Below are 19386 nucleotides of genomic sequence, written 5' to 3'. Positions count from 1 at the left end.
ATAAGGTCTGGTCTGGTCTGGTACCTTGTGGGTCGCATCAATTTACTGCCCTCGTGGGTTATTAGAGGAGAAAAAGTAAACAACTAATAAAAAAATAAATTTTTAAAAAAAGAAAGAAAAACTTAGTTTTAATAGAAACAATGACATGATGAAGTTGGCATTTAAAATATTTAAATAATTAGAAATATTACATTTTGGTATTTTACAACAGTTTTTAGGAGAGAACTTCCGATGACTAAAAAGTAAATTTGTTCCTGGTGTCGTGTAGACCTTTTATACTTGAATTATATTTGAATGTCAAAGTTCCTCCGATGTAAAGCTTAAAGTAAACTAAAAGCTTTCCTTTTGGTGGGAACTCCACCAGAGTGGAGAGCTTGTGCTTGTACAACAAAAAGTATCTAAAAGTATTTTCAAGTTTTTACCATCGTTATTACATTACTAGCAGTTTCTCAACCATTTGTTTAGAAAATAGTGTTATATTATTTGTCCAAAAGAAAAGAAAAAAACATGCCTGGAAATACTTTTCTCCTAATGCGAGTGTGAAAGGGTTCGGACGCGCTGGACGGCAGAGTTTTATCTTGATGAGGGCTCTGTGCTTCGTATTACACAACACACATGCCAGACAGCGTTATGTTCTCTTTGCTGCAGCAGATGCTGCCAAAACACATTCTGAACTTGAAAATGTGACACCAGGATGAAAAGTTCAAGTTCAACCTTCTGTTCACCTCAACAGAAATAAGACAGAGGGCACAGCAAGAGAGCTGGATGTGGTGGCGAGCATCGTCTTATTACACGGTCGTAAATCTTGTTCACACTGAAGAAGCAGTTTCATCCGTTTCACGTGACCTTATGTAACCATTTAACATAAAAGTCAATTCAAAGCAAAGCTGCAGACCTCCAAAATGTTCTGCAGAAACTCAACAGACTAATCCAGCCTGTTATAGGGACACCTAGGAAAACAAACGTCCCCATCCGTCCATCACACCCCCTGACAGTCTAATAAACCTAACATCTGAGCAACACATAACACACATTCACACCAGCTGCTTATATCAGCCAGGAGGGCAGAGAACAAGCTGGGATTAGACACACTCGGAGTGCACGTTCCAAAAGCCTTTATCATCGGAGGTAGAGCTCTGAATATCAGCACCAAGAGCGCAACCGGGCAGCATCTGCTTCAACAGCAGCTGAGCATAAAGGAGGTGCAGATAAGGAGCGCTGGTCGCAGAGATAACACCAAGATCAGAAGCCAAAGGGAGCAGAGGCACATCTTTTTGTTTTCAGAGCTCCAGACAGCGAGTCAAACTGGCGGCAGATGAGGAAAAAAGCTTGTTGGAGGAGGGAGAGGCCAATGGAGGACCTGAGCGGCCGCAGGGGGTGTTGGTGCGCGTTGAGGTGGAGCGGGACGTTCCCATGTCGCTGACACTGCCCATCGAGGTTCAGCCTGATCCGGCTCACCAACCTTTCCCCTTTCTGGACACGACACTGGCCGATCTGGGCATCCAAGAGTGAGTCCGCCATGTCTTGAGAGACACAAAGAGGCTGCTTTAAGGCGGAGTTAATAACTGTGTTTGTGTGTCCAGGTCAGAGGTCAAGGAGAGGGTGGTGTGGGTCGACACCAAGAAGACGCAGGTAAAGAACAAAGCAGGGAAGCTGAAGGAGAAAGAGATCACCATCCTTGAGGTATGACTAACTAATCTCGAGTGTAAAGAGAAGGTCGTCTGACCAGGTCAAACTTGACCAAGACGTTTTTATTTTGCCTTCAGGTGCGTGTGAAAGCGCAGAAGCCTGGAGACAAGCAGCTCCAGGAAGTCTTATACAGCACCGAGGCCCACACCGACCGTTCCTTCTGCCGGACAGGGATGGACATCCTGCCGTGGAAGCAGAGAGGTCAGGCAGAAAGTTTACACAGAAAGACTGAGTTTTGTGTGATGCAACCTCTGCTGCCGTTAACAGCCATGTTTACTGATCCCGTCTCACTGTTAAGTCAAGACTGAGTCAGAAAAATCCCAGTAAATACTTCCTTCATGTAGCAGAGTCAGATGCAGAGACCGCCCAATCGCTTTTCTCATGGCTGATATTAACGTGTTGTGTTTGTCTCTTTCCTTGGTTTGTAAACATCTTTGTGGCTGTCTACAGCGGGGGAAAATGGACTGACGCCTGTGGAGATGACCATGAACCTGGACCTGGAAAAACAGCCGGCTGGCTTTACTGAGGCTCAGGGCCAGAGAGAGATCTGAGGAGAGATATCCAGTCAGGAGAACAAAATGAAGGGTGCAATTTGATGTTTTATACATTTACACAACATATACTGGATGTAATATGAATATTTGTAGTTATTTAGTCTTAAAACGTCAAAAAAAAAATGCCTGTCAAAAGTCTGGAGCTTCACTGCATTTGTAAAATGCATCATTTGCTTTTGTTATATTTTGTGTCGCAAGATTGTTTTATTCTTTTTTGACTAAAACAAAAAAAACATCAGCATCAAGGTGGAAGCTCAAGTTCTTCGGTTTTTAATAACAATGTGTTGTTATTCTGATCTCTGGAGTTTCATAGCTGCAGCGTTCTCAGATCTGCAAACCAAGCCGTGGTGTCGAGTAGAACGACCTCTGAAGAGGGGCAAACGTAAAGTAGAATTCATGGAGCTTTAAATGCAAAGTCCTTAAGCTCTGAATTAGGAGGTGAAGAGAAGAACTGGGTTCAAAGCTTTGTGCTGGTAAAGCCACAATCAATTCAAATGGTGAAAGAAAAATAATGACGTTAAGTCATTTTACAAGTCTAACAGGAAATCTTAACCAGAACTCTCAAAACACCGAATGCAGAAAAGCAAATAAATAAATACTTGGAAGCAGAAATGCTGAATGTTTAGAACTTTAGTAGAAAGTCTAAGTGCAGTATTTAGATCATTCTGGAGAAACGCAGCATACAGACGTGCCATTCCCCACCTACAGTATAAAAATTCATTGTTTTGGCTGGCTGTCTCCGGTCAGAGGAAGGGTGTGTTCCAGCTACGAAGCGCTGGCGGCCGCGCTGAGTTTGGCTTGCTTCTCTGCAGGGAGGGAGCTTACAGCAGCTTGGAAGTCTGCGGCGTGGTTCTGAGCGAAAGCTCTCATCAGTACGACCAAAGAGCTCTGGGTCTCTGCAGAGGAGGGGGAGAGACTCCGGGAGTTAAGGGTGACAGCAAATCGTTGAAGACAGATGAGTAAAAACAGACCAGAATACTGAGCGGAGCGCCACGCTGCCACTGACTCCTGATGCTTTGTAATGTTTTCCTACAACTTCATGTGCACAATGCAAAATATTGAGCATCAATTTTCACCTCTATCAACATCCTTGTTGTCGACCACGTGACTGAAAGCTGCAACTATGGGTTTCATTAACTTTACAACCTAAAAGGGAGGAAAAAAAGGAAATAAAATGTTAAGTACATTTATGAAAATTCTTTAAGTGTAAAGAAATAGACTTTTTAACAAATAACATTAAATAAAAAAAATATAACAACCGGTTGTGGTGTTTACATTTTTCTACACATCAACACTCATTGATCTAAAACTAGGACTGTCGCAATAAGTCAAATAATCGCACAATAAGAAAAAATGTTTGCCAGACACAATAATTTTCATTTGTCTTTTTCTGCCGCATTTGTTTTAAGACAATATTAACTAAACATGGCAATACCCCAAACTTCCATTGACTTCCATTGACATGGACTGTGACGTAAGACCTTAACAAACAGGTTAGTTCCATCTTCCCGACAGTCCACGATCACTGGGGTGTTTAACCAACAGGTTACTGCAAACAGGACAGTGCAACATAGTGTGCACTCAGACATGCTTCCCTTAATATTGTTAAAAAGGCGACATTTTGACAACATACAATGACATGAAAAATGACATTTTACCATTCCACCTCTGGTCACCTCCAAACATGTCCCCTCATATGGGCTTTAGCATAGACTATGTAACTGTGTTACTTGGTGTTTAGAGACCATATGTTCCAGATAACCACATTGCCAAAATCCCAGGAGAAATCCTGATCTGTTTCAGCAGACTGGGGAAGGGATGAGTCTAGTCTGCACATTGAGCTAAATGTTCTTTAGAAATGTAAGTATGTTGATCTTTGAAAGGATGTACTTGTATTATTATGGCATTATTATTTTAGTTGCAAATTGTCTCAACATGACAATAATAATCACTTAGCGTAATATTATCACCTATGGCAATCATTTCTGAGACAGTTAATAGCCTGGCTATATTTGTTACCATGACAGGCCTGTCCAGAACAACCTCATATTTAGGTGATTTTGACAATAAATTAGACGCCTTTCTCCGAGACCACATAGAATACAAAATGCAAACATAAGCTGTCTACACTTTTAGCACCATGTGAACAGAGAGTTTCTACTTTACCAGGACAGGACTGTGTTTGTAGAGCATAGCCAGGCATTTATACACGGTTTTGTTCTCCTCAAGATCCTCTTTCAGTGGAAGACGGGCCACCAGAGCAGGAACAACCTGTCAGTGAACACACCATGACATTCCTCCGACTGAGAACATGTTTTGGTCATGTTTAGCTAAGCAGGCCACAACTAGCTTGGCAGAACCAACCTGCTCCAGAGGAACAGCATCCACGTTGCTCATGATCATCCTGCAGAGGGCGGCACACAGGTTGTCAATCACCCTGAGGTCAGACTCCTTGGTCAGCAGGTTAGAAAACACAGACAGCATCATGGGATAGTCTCTGAGTGCCATGCGGCTAAGGATTAGCTTCACACCGATGCTTTTGCTCTGTAACTCTCCTTCACACACACGTGTAAGAAGGATACGATACGATGATAGGTCCGGCTGCTTCGGCCAGGCTTCCAAGCCCAAACACGCTGTTGTTGCGAACCTCTGCATCGCTGTCCTTCACGCCGGCGACCAGCACAGGAAGCAAGCGATTGGACAGCCGGCCTGCTAGTCCTCGGCCTCCCGATACACTCACCAGGGCTTGCAGGATTTCTCCAATAGTACCCACAGAAAAGGACCGATCTGCCACGGTGCACGAGGATTTCTTGCAAGATAAAAAAGCACCAGTATGTCAGGAGACTGCTGTCTCTTTCTGCATCTATGTAGTCACACACCGGCGATGAGCATGTGGGGTAGTTTCTGTACTCACAGCTTTGCTCATGATGGGAGGCAGCAGGTCGTTGAGGAAAGGAGCAAACTTGTCTGCAGGGACAGATGAGGCTAACAAGGGAATTCCTTCCCCTGCAAACTCCTGGAGCATGGCATCATACTCTGCCTGAAACAAATGGCACGTCAACAGAAAACAGGCTGAAGAACTGATCAGGCAGGAAAGAACTCCTCAGTTTCCACCACAGTCACGCTGATGAATGCAGCGTCTCTTATTACAGGCAACACATGATGGATTTCTTCCTCTGTTCACAGACCAATAACATGTGAAGCATTTATTCCTTCTTATGTATAAAAACTGACTAAAATAAGCATTTTGGACTACTTAGTGAACAGACACACACACACACATTCATGATGGTAGCACCTGTTGATCTTCGTCATCAGCTTCATCGTGACCCCCGCCTTGACAAGCAACCTGAAAAGAAAAAAAGAATAAGAGACATGTTTGGGTTTTTTTTTTAATATTTATGACAGTGTTTAAACCTCTTCAGCCTCTTTCCGCACCTTCTTCCCGAGCACGTCACGTATCACGTTGCAGACCTCCTTGAGGCGTGACGGGTTTTTGAAAACCTCCCCCTTGCAGGACTTGATCACGCTGTTCATGGTTTCGAGGACACCCATTACAACCTGGCGCTCGCGGTCTGTTCGCACCGTTTCCAAAAAGCAAGGAAGCACCACATCCAGGAGCTCCAGTAGGGCTGGGTAAGAGACATGAAGAGGAAGCATGAGGTGGAGACAGACATGTACGACATCTTTTTTCAGAAGGAAAAACATACTATTTGGAATAAGATACACTCTTAGAGCATCTGTGTGCAAACATGTGAAGAAGAAGAGTTTTAGCTACCAGTTTGAGCATACTTTGGTATCCAGAGGATGAGTTTGTGCTCCACTTAGTGACTACGTTTGTTTTTCTAGAGGTACCTGCTGATGATCAGTTAGCCAGTGCTTGGATCAGCAGCATTTGGCTGCTACATGCGGTTTTCGTTCCCACAGAAACAAACAGGGTGGACTTTGTTTTCCATACATTACTGCAGCATTTTTTTCTGGGTTTTAATGTAAAAAATATAATGCGATATGCCATCTGTTCATGTAAATGTGAGGTTTTTACTTAACCAGACTAGATGAGAACCAGACAATTTTAGTTTAAAAAAAATAGGAGGGTGTACTTTCTTTTTAATGTGACCATATTTTAAGTTAATTCTTCATGTCTACTAGTGCAGAACGCAATGTTGCCCATCGTATTGGGTATTACCCTGGTGGTTGGCATCAGTAGGATTCTCTGTCCACACTTTGTGCTGAGCTCGACAAAACTGGCCCATGGCTCCCAGTGCTGCCCTGCGGACGTCCTCGTGAGGAAACTAGGGAGGCAAAGGAAGCCATTAAGCATGGCAGCTCTGCAGACTGAACATTCACATTAACATGCAAAGACAAACGACAGGTGACTGGAGTCATGTATGTTCCTGGTTCAGCTTTCCATAACAGCAGCTACCTGCCTTCAGAATACATTCAGTTCATACCAATGTGTCTGGAAACGAACGTGCAACAGACTCTACTGGGTCTGTAGAGTCAGTAACGCAGGAAAAAAACTATGGTTGCCTTATTTTTTTAAGAGAAAGATGTTCTGATCCATCAGCTAAAGACAACACTGTCCTACATGTCAGAAGGTGTTAGGTTAACTGTTTGGTTACCCGGTTATTCTTAGGTAAACATGTCGACTGGGTATGATTGTCTGTCTGTGTGTGTTAGCCCTGGATCCATGATTAGTAAATACATGGATGGACATTATTAATCCCCTCACTGACACAAACCTGCTGAGACACATTGTATGCATGAAACAAAGAGGGACGATCAAGCTGACTTACATCTTTCATCTCATAAACCTGCTGGAAGCTGGACTCCAGGAAGGGCTGGAAGGCAGCACTGTCGGGGAAAACCACATTACACACAACAGAGACTTACTTAAACAGGTCTTACAGCAAAACGATTAAAATCAGTTCCTTTTGTACCCAGTGTTGAAGGCAATTTCTCCCAGAGCGTCGCAGGCATCCTCCTTCTCATCAATGTAGGCGTTTTCTACGCTGAACCTGAAACACGAAGCAGGGTCAGAGCAGCCACCTGATGGCCAGAGATAGTAAATGTGTGTTTGTGTAAATGAACAAACCCTGCAACATCATGGATCTCTGTCTCTGGCTCATCTTCCAGAAAATCCTCTGTAGCTTTGTCTGCTTCTTCTTCTTGGTCATCGCCATCGTCCTCGTCCAGCAGAACAAAAGTCTTATCCTCTTCCAGATGAGCCTGTTTAGAAAAGGAGAGGATAAACAATCAGATAGCTGAAATTTAAATGACAGCGTCTCTGAAATGGCCTCTGGAGTGTTTGTACCGTGATGCCTTCATTGGACTTTAAGGCGAGCAGCATTACGGTCGTTATGGCAGTGAGGTGTGGAGTCAAGCACTCAGGATTGACTGTGGATACGGCAGAATACAGGCTGTACCTGACGCAAAGAAAGACAGGTAGATGTGAAAATCAGAGATCCTAAATGTTGTTTTAAGGTTAAAAACAAAACTCTTAAATTCCATACGTGCAGCGTCTCAGGTCAGGATCGTCGATGGTATCAGTGAGGTTTAAGCCCAGCTGAATACACTCTGCTGCAAGAGGACTGAAGACATCTTTGCCAATGGTGCGGGCCAGAACGGACAGAGTATCTGACAGCAAAAAGACAAATCATGACCTGCCGTTTACTCAAGGTTGTGACTTTCATACTTTTAAGTTCGCAATAATCTGAAACCATAGGAAACTGTTTTACAAGACAGACACAGATACAGTTTTGAGGAGGTTCCTACCCAAAGACTGGGTCTGCAGAGACCTCATCTCCTCCGTGGTGGTGGTCAGGAAACCCTTCAGGCTTTCAATAATTGGAGGGAAGTAGGGAACCAGCAACTCCTTGGCAGCGTTGGCTGATAAAGTTGGTCACAGTAAATCAGGAAAGAAGTAATTCTGGAAATGCGTCTGATAGTTTGGGTTTCAAGAGATTTTACACAGGGAACATTTATGCTGGAATCTGATGCTCGGAGTTACATAACGACTGCCTTACGAGTCACTTTGGACTTTTTGGAAGTTGAATAACGAGTGAACAAAATGAGCCAGAATATCACTCTCTTTGTTTAATATGCTGCTTGGGGTCCTTTGTGGTATGTATTTGTGGCATACATCATTTCTCAGTGAGATCAAATGTGGATAAAGTCTTACCTATGGCACCAATAGCAGACACAGCCAGTTCTTTTATCTTGAGGTTGTCGGTGTTGTTGAGAGCAGACAACATGGTTTCCATCAGAGTGGGCAGGTAGGGCTCGATGTCAGCTCCTTTTGAATGAAACAATTCAGCTTTTTATTTGTTCTGGTCTTTCTGCATGGACTGAATATGTAGTAGAAATAGGAACAGTGTCAATTAGCCAATGGTTGAGCTTTTTTTTTTCCCAGTTTACCTAGATTCTCCATGAAGTTCTCCAGGGCATAGAAGGCTTTAGTGACATGGCCGACTTTGGCCTCATTCAAGGATGAAAGGTAACCCAGCAGCAAAGGCATCAACTCTGCACAGTACTTACTCACTTCAGGCTAGGAAGAAAAGAGGGGGGAAAACATGCGTGCTAAACAACCAGAGCAGAGGCAAGTTGAGTAAAACTACAGATTTATGCACCTATTTAGAATAAAACACAAGCAGTAATTTAACCGAATGTTAAGGGATTGGAAAGAGCTTGCGTCTTTATTGATATTAAATGTCTTATTATCTACTGTTTGTTTCAATCCTTATGATTTGATTTTATCTTGTAAAGCACTTTGTGTTGCCTGTGGCATGATATGTGCTCAAGAAATAAAGTTTGATTTGATTTCTTCTCCAGTTCTGAACACACTGATCTAAACACAGCATCAAAACTGTAGGCGGACTCTGTCATGATACCAAAATATATGCAGAAATCATCATCTATTTATAAACACATTATTCAAAGGGCAATTTCACAGCACTGCACTGCATGTGATATATAACCAAGTCAGACACAACTTACTTGTAAATGTTCAGAGAATTGGCCGAGGGCAAACAAAGCAGCACTGCGCACCACCTGATTGCTGTCTGAAAGACTCTGACACACTGTCTGCAGCACTGACGACAGCATCCTGTCATCAATACGAAGAGGGAAAAAAAGGTGACTGTTAAAACACCGAAATCCTGCAATTTTCTTCCAAGAGGCAGAATTCAAAGCAACTTATTTTTGAACGTACTTGGTGCGTATGTGGTCTGCACATCCTTCAGCCAGCACAGCAAGACACATGAGACCCCCTTTCTTTTGATAGGGGTTTTCACTGGTCAGGCAGCCTTGAGTGAGGGGGATCTAATGCACAAGACGCAATAAATGCCATGAAAAAGCAGCTACACGAGTCCAGCTTCTGCTCAGCAGAAAGTCAACATCTAAATGACTTACAAGGTGTTTAAACAGTTGTTCTGGAGGCATGTGGAGCGCCATGGTGTCAATCATCTGAAACAGGCAAACAGGACAAGTTTAATTCCCTTGGATATGCACATTAATATTAATGTTGTGCAAATAAAAACCTAATCACAGTCCATGTAAACAAAGCTGAATAAATTCTCTCCACCTGAGCAGCGCAGTGTTTGGGGTTATCACTGTCCGCGCCATCGCCACTGTCATCTTCCTCATCCTCAGGGTCCTGTTCGCCAGGTGGAGGGGCTGCAATCAGAATAGGGAAAATGGCCTGCAGGATGGGGTTCAGCAGCTTCAGCTTCAACACCGTCTACAACCAGAGAAAGTTCCTCGTTTTAGTTCATAAATGCTGCTTTTCCAATTACTTTTGTTCTGCTTCATCAAAAAATCAAAGCAGAAAAATAGAAATAAAAATAAAATAAAAATAAAAACCACTTTTTAAACTAATTACTAAAACATTTAGATTAAAGATTTAGATAAACATTTAGATTTTGTTTGTTTTTTTCTCAAATAAACTTTTATCCATCTCTCTTGCAGGTATGCTACACACCAACAATGTAAAAGCAAAGATCATCTTTGTAGGAAATGATTTGTAAACAATATCAGAAGACATAATCGTGTCGGGAAAGGATGGACTCCATGGCTGCAGATGCAGCAGATGTGCGTTACTCGCTGCAATCTGTGGGACAGATCTAGACTGCTTGTTTCAAGGAGCTTGTGGATGACTCTACCTTACTCTTCAGCTTGATGAGGAAGATGATACAGGAGAGTGCTTTCACCCGCAGCGAGTCGTTCAATGCCGTGTTGCTGCCCACCTGACACAAACGGGGTTTTTTTTGTGACAATTTGAATGTTAAAATAAAATACAGGCTGTAAAACTGAGGAAAACTTTGTAAAAGCAAACTTCTGATCTACCTCCAGGCAGAAATGGACAATGTGAGTGACATGAGGTATGATAATGGACACCTCAATCTCCATGAGCTCAATAAACACCTCCATGGCTTCACTGGCTTGATCCTGATCAGAGACAAAGTCAGTGATTTAAGGAACATCATTCATCTGCAGCCTCAGATCTGAGCAGAAAACACCAGAAACTAAACTTTTCAAAGTCAGCTTACCTGATCGGCCTTGATGAGATGCTTCAGAGCAACAATCAAACTTGGGATGATCGACCGCATCAGTTTCTGCACAACAGTAAAATACAACATCCATCACTAAAACTACAATTGGGATTTTTTAAATTGCCAAACCTTCATTATTATCAAAACAATAAACAGCAATAATCTAAACATAATATGTGATTAATGTAAAGTAATGTATGACCAGTTTGAAAAATTTCCCAGCAGTAGTAGTTTATACATCCAAACGTAATTGTAAAGTCCGATGCTGTCAAAGGTTAAAGAAAAAACAGCAGTGTTCTCTCACAATCTCATCTGTGCCAGTATAGCCAGTAATGGCTGTAATGGTGAGGATGCAGTAGTACAAAGCTGTTGGGTTGTTGAGGTCTTGTAGCACAGTGCTGAGCAGCTGTAGCAGTTCGCTGTAGTGAGGCTTGAAAGCTTCAGGGTTGGACTCGATCACCTTGTTCAGCAACAGGAGGCCAATCTGTTGGAAGAGGAATGATTATTCTTTGGGTCTGAAACAATAAATAGAAAATATAACACTTGCTTATTTATAAGAGCACCTTTCTGTCCTGAGAGTTGGTGCTCTTAGTTGCCTGATTAAGAAGCTGCAGCAGTGCAGGCCAGCGGTCTGGTGTCTCGTGTTTAACCATGACTGCGCATAGCTGGGAGAGCGAGTGCTGCACTGTATGTCTGCAAGGTCAACATGACATTTCAGACATATTCCATGTGCATAATGTAGTGTCAAATTTCATTCATGTCACTGTCAGTAACATGAAAATACTTACTCTGTTTCCTGCATGAAGGCTTGCAACACCACTGCTTTGAGACTGCAGAAAAAAACAGAAACATCCCAATCACAATTAAGTCAGCCTGATTTACAACGGTCAGACCCTGAATGTGTGAAAAGCACAAGGCGTACCTCTCTCTGTCATTGGGGCTAATCTTCTTCCAGTGCTTCTTCACTCTTAATCTCAGCATCACTGCAGCTGACTGGCGAATCTACAACCCAACAGTACAAAGAAAGGGTTTCCTGTGCTTAAGTTTGTATTAACTGTGTTCATAAGTCATGTTAGCAGCTACATAAACCTGTTAAAGCAACATTATTGTGTAATTTAATCATAAAACCTGTGTATGAACTATTAAAAGCTTGTCATTCATAGGAGTTAAATATTATTTATCTTAAAGGATATAAATGGGAAATCATCCTGAAGCAGATCCATATAAAGCAGTGAATGAAAAGGGTTCAAAGTAAAAACATGAAGAGCCGAAATATTTCTCTCAAACTCACATTCATTTCTATATAACAAACCTAGCCCAGTTCTTTGCAACAAACTTTATGCTATTAATTCTTTGTATTATAACATAGGTGATATTATGGAGTGGGAAGGGAGTAAACAACAAAAAAAATAGCCTGTAGCACTTCATGGAAGGACCTACGTCCACCAGAGCCTTCCTAAGATTTCCTTTGTTTGATTTCATGCTTGTGTTGTTCTCACTCATATGTACATCTGCTACATGACTGAAGAATAGAATAGAATAGAACAGAATAGAATAGAAATTGCTCATAGCTCTTCTATTGTAAAATAATCCCCTTCTTGCTCATTACATTACCTGAGGGTTTTGGGAACCACTCATGACAGTACACAGGGCTGGTATGATGGCTGGTTCTTTGAAAGCCTGTTTCAGCTGGGCTGTGGCCTAAAAGGGGACAAAGCACATCATAAGGAAAAAATAATTAAAAAATTAAAAAAACAAAAACAAAAAAAAACTGTCACTAAAATTACATGAAAATCACAGTAAACAGAATGACTCAGCCTCAAAACTTAAGTTAGTTTGAAGTTAGAAGCTTTAGTTATAGCAGTGGTTCCACTCATCCAGACCAGTAATAACAGGACAGTTTGACAGTTAACAGGTCGTACTTGTGAATGCTAACTTGTTAGCAGACTTGGCTGATTACCGTTATGTTTGACAGTTGGCGTCAGTTTACACACTTGTCATATTATAGCAAAAAAAAAAAAGAAAATAAAATGTTGGCTTCAACAAAGTTTTCAGAGGCGTTACCTGCTGAATAACAGCATTGTCAGGCTGTGTCAGCTGGGACAGAATCTGCTCAAGTTCTTCAGTCATCTCGATCGTTAAACGCTCTCGCCGTGGCTTTTAGATACTAAACCGTTACCGTTATTTTTTTTTTTTTTTTTTTTTTTTAATGAATCCGTTACGGTTATTTCTTTTTAAATAAACCCGAGGAGGTAAACGAGCTGTCCTGTTGGTGATGTGGCCGGCTAGTAGACTTATGCTGCAACTGTCAAATGTGTAAACAAAGTCTTCTTGTGTAGGTTTAGAGGCGAGTTTGCCGCAAATAATGGCTCTAAGATAATTGTGTGAAGTTTGGGAACCGCCCGGTTGAGTGACAGGTTCAATGAGCCACGAGCTCGAGCTGGTCCCGTAAATGCTCGGACGGGCTTGCACGCGGGACAGAACCGGCCAGGAGTTCCATGTGAGTTCAGTTAAAGGGACCTGCAGAGTTCAGTGTTTTTCCTTAGATAGAAACAAACAGCGCCCCCAACTGCACAGGAGGAAACACTGAATCTGTTAGAAGTTTACTATTTATTTACACAAATGTTTCTCAAATGAGGGTACGTGTACCCCTGGGGGTACTTCAAGGCATGCCAGGGGGGTACTTGATATTTGAAAAACAAAAAACAAAAAAACTTTTTATGTTTTCTTTAAAACATCCTTAAATAAAATATGATAAATATATTATATAAATATTTAATATATTTCAATAAATATAAGTTTACATTAATGAACTGAATTCACATTTATATTTAGACCACTTCTTTCCTCCTAAAATCCCAAATTCCGAGTGGAATTAAACCTCACTTGTTATGAGTCAAATCATATCAGTCAGTCAGTCACTTGACAACACAAACAAAAGTTTAATAAACCAAACACAAATGACAAAGTGAATTATTTTACATGTTTTCTTAACTAAAATGCTTTGCAGTGGTTAGGGGGTACTTGGCTGAAAAAATATTTTACAAGGGGTACTAGGTTGCAAAAAGGTGGAGAACCACTAATTTACACCTTTTATATATTCCTCAAAAAAAAAACATTCCACCTTTAAAATAGTTACAGCAATTGTTATTATTGAATGATCTTAGAGATTTTTAAGGCCTGAGTTGACATGGCTACCACAAAAAAAAAAAAAAAAAAGGATAAATTTCCTTTTTTAAACATGACAATCGGGTGAAAATAAAATAAAATAAAATAAAATAAAGACAATTTAGTCATAATTATGAGCTTTTATAAAGGAAAGATGGGCAGAGATTTTATAGGTAACAAATGCAATGCAAAAAAAAACCAACCTACTGGCATTGAAAAAAATAGTTTTCAAAAGAATATTAGGAAGGATTTACATATATCTGATTCTACGGTGCATGATTTGATTAAATCTTGTGAGACTGCTGGAAGAATTTCATTGTTTAAAGCATGAGGGCACCTGAGCACAGACTTTTCCGGACTTTGAGACATCTGGGATGGACCACAGCACAATGGAAATGTGTATTGGGATTAGCCTAATCAGAATGCAGCCATCTTTCTTTAGGGCAATTTTATGTACTATGAAAGATCCTTTAAGAACACATGTTTTCCAGGAAAACCCATACATTTCTCAGCAAGAAACAAAAAAACCACAATTTGCATGCATTACAAAGGCTTAGGTGAAAAGAAAGGGGGCATAAAGTACTGGACTATAGTCCCCTCTTCATCCCTCAACAGAGACATAAACTCTGTGCTTACACACCCTAAGATGTATTTGCAAGAAGAATTTGGTAAAATAAAAACTAATATTTCATCCTCAATGGCAGATAATTGTGAAGTGGAAACAAAATAGTAAAACATTTAAAATCCCAATTTGTTGTCATGTTTTACAGGCCTGAAGTGAAAAAAGTACATAAGAATTAATCACATGAGAAAAGAATATGCATTTTACATATTGTCTTGACCCTTTCTAATTATGGGTTGTATGTATTTCCATAAAAAGGCATTTCAACTATCATTGCTTTTTTTTTTTTTGTCTAATTTTTTTTAACAAGTAAGACATTTTCTTCTGTAGAGACCAACTTGTCTCTAAGAGTTTGGACATAACTATGGGGGTTAAACAGAGCTTCACTATTTCTATAATCAAACAATAAACTTGATTAAAATAAAAATATGTCTTAATAAATCAACTGATAACTCTACAATTAAAATAATAAAAAATACAATAATCAGTTGATAGTTATTCACCTTTTTTGGAAACAGCATTGTAACATGCAAACACTGTCTAAGTTGCACATTTTAGCAATGCCAAACTGCCCACCACAAACACTCCTAAAAAGAAGTCAGTGTCCTTGGTCATCAAAGGCCAACTTGCAACTCACTCAGCACATAGCAATGCTAATGCTCTGAACACCTGTTCACCCACCCCTCCTATACACAAGCAATATCAACCCCCTCCTGTGTGATTGGCTTGTACAAGATCAGACAAACACAACCTGACCTGCCAGAAATCAGTTAGACATGCAAATATCCCCATTAGGCTCCCTCTTCTCCAGCCTTTTCATTGCTAACTGAATCATTACCACCTCAATACAAGCAAAGAGGGAGAGCACAAACACCACTTGAACAGTAACACACAGGCTAATCTCACTCATCTTTGTGAAAAGAGTTGCAAATGTGGGGAAGAAGCTGTTTGTGTAAACATGTCCATGACCGTAGAGAAAGGAAGGGTGTGGGGGATTTGAAGCAGAAGTTTAGTGTTTTTTATCCCTTCCTGTGAACACGGAGAAGTTACAACATGTTTCACCCCATGTTTGAGGTTAAATGTACTGTATGGCTGTAAATACAGCAATAGATTACCAAGTCATTAAAAATAGTGCTGACTAAGGAAGATAATCATAAACTATTCAAGCATTAAGCCTGAGGCGCTATATTTAGCCAGGTATTCCTGAGCTGAGGTTTGTGAAAACAATCATGCAGCAGATATACCTGACAGAAAGGGCTAAAAAGCACTACGGTTATGTTCTGCAAGTCAGCAACTTAACACTTTTTGATTAACATTGATGTTTAGACCACAGAAAATTATTTTGCTAAATAAATATCCTGAATGTAAAAATGAGACAAGAATTTGTTTGCTTTAAGAAATGAATGCATGCAGAGAAGCAATGATTATTGGGAGAGCTTAAAGTCGAAAACAAATCACAATATATATTACAAATTAGCTGAGACTTAAACCCTCTGAAAACACAACAAAAGTTCCACAATGCAATATCATCCACATCCACTGCAATGTCAAATGTGAAAGGTTAGGAAAATATAATACTAATGTTGAAAACTCTTGCCCTATACATTAATATCACATAGATATTGTGCACCAATTTTGGTGCACAATGTTTCAGCGTGAAAACATTTAACAAATCAGTCTTCAGTCCAACATTTTAACTAGTGCAAATTATTTGGCAACATGCATCATGTTAAGTCAGTATAATGGTATCAACAAGAGGATTTTGACATAAATGTTCTTAAAAAGAGGCATCAAGAGGAATAGATGGATGTCATTGTGTTTGGCACACATACCACATGAGCCAAATTAAAATGAAAATAACCAGACTTTGACCCTTTTGGAGCAATTTCTCAATGTGTTGTTTTAGCTAATTGTTTTAGCTGATTTGGAGCTGATTGTCCACAGAAGAATGCTGCACAAGCTGATGAAGATGATGGAGAATTCTTCAAACCCTCTCCACAACACAGTGAAGAAACAACAAAGTGTGTTCGATGAGAGGCTTCTTCAGGTCCGATGTAAGACTGAAAGATATAGAAGATCATTCCTGCCAGCAGCCATCAGCCTCCGGAAGAAGACTTCCTCAAGTTACTACAATATTGAATTTCCCTTTGGGGATTAATAAAGTATTTTTCATTCATTTTCATTTCATTCTTTCATTTCATTCATTTCTTCATTTAGCAATTAAAAATGCAACTCATGTGACAATTTATTTTAAGACAAAGTTTAAAAAATTCTACATTGTGAATCAAAGTGTAGCTAATTTTCAGTATTAGTGTGAAAAATGTTAATTTTTAAGCAGATTCTTGTAACTGTTTTGAATTGGGGTTTTTTTTTGTCAGTCAGAACCTTAAAACAATTCATTTAAAAGAAAATAACCTCAGTGGCAAATCAAATCGCTTCAGCTGCATCTTTGCAAGGAAAGAGTGAAAGAGATTGGCTCGGCTGTAAATACACACCTCCACCTGTGTCCACACCCACACACCTCCTTATAAGACACTGGGAGGGGGCGCGTGAGCGCGCAACTTTTAAACTCTAAAAGGTAACAGGGTTTTATTCAGAGCTTCCTAATGTAGTGCGTTTAATTTTTTTTTTTTTAACTCTTTTTTTTTAGATGTAATAGTTGCGCCTTGATGAGTATTTATCTCGACACAGTATTTTTGCTGGAAAGGTAAAATGGCAGACTGGAAGACGCAGGTGACTTATAATTACAGCCCTTCTTACCACACCTACGCCTACAGCCTGGTGTACCAACCCGGACCAGAGCAGAACCACGCCAACCTGAACGGCTGGGCCGAAAACGGAGTCACCGACTTGAGCAACTACAACCCCGGGCATATGCAGACCTACTATGCCGCGACCACCTCCAAGAACCGGGACCAGTCCACACATCGCAGCCCGGAGTTGCATGCCATGAATGGGCATTGCTACCAGGGCCCTGGGGTTGTCTATATTGGTGATACCCAGACAAGCCGCCTGCTCCTGGCTGGACAACACCGCGGCGCCTGCGGAGCTACTGGGAGCGAAGTCACTGGGAAGACTGGGAGCGACTCTGCAAGCGACTCCGAGGCGCACACCTCACCGGGTATGTCCCCCAAAAACCCTCCTCTACCAGCATTTTTAACACTTTTACTCGCATATAACCCTCTACCAGCATTTTTAACACTTTTACTCGCATATAACCCTCGACCAGCATTTTTAACACTTTTACTCGCATATTAATCTTGATGTAAATTTATATGGTTTTAGTTCTTACATTTCCTTGTAGAATTGTAGTTAAGTTCTTCTCAAATTTTGACAACGAACTCCAGTTCGCATCCATTTTGGTTTTGAATGGTTTTAAAATAAGGCGCCGACTTCTGCTTGGCAAGAATAAGCTGGCGCCATCTGGTGGCAGGAATAAAAATTGCACCAAAGACAATGCATTGCATTGAAATTGAAATACTAATTTGTGAGATTTTTGTATTTTGTTCCATGTAGATTCATGGAGTTCCTCCAGCAGCAGGGAAGGAAGTCTCCCCCAAGCAGACCCTGCAACCTGGGCTGAGAAAGGTGCAGAGGCTATCAGTCAGAGCCCTGATGGTAGCGAGGATGTTTCCAGTTCTCTGATGGAAGAGCCCCAGATTTTTGCCACTGCAGGGAACGAGGCTGCCAATAACCACACACATTTACCTGGTCCTCCGGTGCCCCAGAAAAAGCTGGGCTCTACTGCGGTAAACAACCCTAAAGCTAAGGTCCGAGCAGCCTTCTCAGAGAGTCAAATGAACACCCTTGTCCAGCGCTTCAGTGTTCAGCGGTACCTCACCCCAGCTGAGATGAAAAACCTGGCAGAGATGACTGGACTGACTTACAAACAGGTGAAGAATTTAGAGCAAAGCAATGCATGTTGGTAACAAAAATACTGCTGTACACTTTCCTGAAGATTTGGAATCTCTCTCATCCTGTTTGTAGGTGAAGACCTGGTTTCAGAACAGGAGGATGAAGCTGAGGAGGCATCAGAAAGATACCAGCTGGGTGTCAGAGCGCTATGCCATCAACAAGGACAGCTCAGTCCATGGATCCATGTTCTCCAACATGGCATCACATATCCCACCTGTAAGTCACTCTTAGATATATAAATAAATAAAATGTCTAGCCCATATTTCCTGTTCACCAATAACAGAGAAAAAGTGCTTTGGACATAGACAAAAATGTCTGTTATGGAGGCCTGACTATAGTCATAGTTTTGGTCTTAAAGGCAAGGCATAACACAAGCTAGATGCCATGTGAGGCTTAAGTTTTGACACTAAATTTGAGTGTTTTTTCACTTTTTTTTTCCATTTTCAGTATCAGGGAGAAGGGCAACCCCAGCTGAGGGAGCATTACAACCAACAAATGATGGGTGCTGCTTTTAAGAAGAATCCACAGAACTTGGCCTTCTATCTGGCTGCAATGAGCAATGCTGGATCCTCTGGTTACCCACCCTGGTCTTCGAGCTCCACACAGGTTGCAGCACCTAGCAGGTCCCAGCTGACTGGATGGTCTCTTCCACCAGGTGGCAGCCACTTTGAATACAACCCCAATGGTTTCAACTCAGCTGCTTCTGCCAATGTAAACCACTTTGGGCAGAGTGGAGGCTTTGAAAGCAAAGATGAGGAGCCTGTGAGCAGCCAAGGCTCTTTAACTCCTGACATGGTGCACGATAGCAGGCAGTAGCTGAAGCTTGAACTCATCTGCTTTTGTTTCTGCTTCAAGAATTTAGTTTGGGTTTCTCTCCCCCCCCCCCCCC

General features: G+C 41.2%; 2 protein-coding genes across 2 annotated transcripts; one reads left to right on the top strand and one right to left on the bottom strand.

Annotated features, from left to right (window-relative positions):
- Positions 1-2497: 2497 nt before the first annotated feature.
- On the bottom strand, positions 2498-13284 carry ipo4 (importin 4). The gene is made up of 30 exons (XM_079259797.1): positions 12857-13284; positions 12407-12493; positions 11715-11794; positions 11581-11622; positions 11356-11485; positions 11097-11276; positions 10790-10855; positions 10587-10688; positions 10403-10486; positions 9826-9981; positions 9654-9707; positions 9454-9563; positions 9240-9348; positions 8661-8790; positions 8425-8538; positions 8019-8132; positions 7757-7880; positions 7558-7669; positions 7339-7472; positions 7184-7261; positions 7040-7097; positions 6430-6535; positions 5682-5875; positions 5542-5592; positions 5158-5283; positions 4826-5052; positions 4608-4740; positions 4410-4514; positions 3320-3389; positions 2498-3139 (listed from the first exon to the last, which is right to left on the bottom strand). The coding sequence occupies exons 1-30, from the start codon at positions 12920-12922 to the stop codon at positions 3009-3011; spliced, it is 3273 nt and encodes a 1090-aa protein (XP_079115923.1). The 5' UTR covers positions 12923-13284; the 3' UTR covers positions 2498-3008.
- Positions 13285-17294: 4010 nt separating this feature from the next.
- Positions 17295-19313, top strand: nanog (nanog homeobox; the record flags this gene model as incomplete). Its single annotated transcript, XM_079259612.1, has 4 exons — positions 17295-17703; positions 18099-18475; positions 18570-18713; positions 18945-19313. The coding sequence occupies 4 exons, from the start codon at positions 17295-17297 to the stop codon at positions 19311-19313; spliced, it is 1299 nt and encodes a 432-aa protein (XP_079115738.1).
- Positions 19314-19386: the final 73 nt, after the last annotated feature.

This window comes from Telmatherina bonti, assembly GCF_933228915.1.
Source record: "Telmatherina bonti genome assembly, chromosome: 20".
NCBI lineage: Eukaryota > Metazoa > Chordata > Actinopteri > Atheriniformes > Telmatherinidae > Telmatherina > Telmatherina bonti.
The sequence above is the reverse complement of the archived record's forward strand: the minus strand, read 5'-3'. Positions and strand labels throughout refer to the sequence as shown.

Excerpts from the sequence above, each read along its gene's own strand:
- ipo4 (XM_079259797.1), bottom strand. The coding sequence starts at position 12,922 with ATGACTGAAGAACTTGAGCAGATTCTGTCCCAGCTGACACAGCCTGAC. Across the intron at positions 8,539-8,660 it reads GAACTTCATGGAGAATCTAG|GAGCTGACATCGAGCCCTAC; the intron begins GTAAACTGGGAA and ends TTCATTCAAAAG. Across the intron at positions 7,262-7,338 it reads GAGATCCATGATGTTGCAGG|GTTCAGCGTAGAAAACGCCT; the intron begins GTTTGTTCATTT and ends TTCGTGTTTCAG.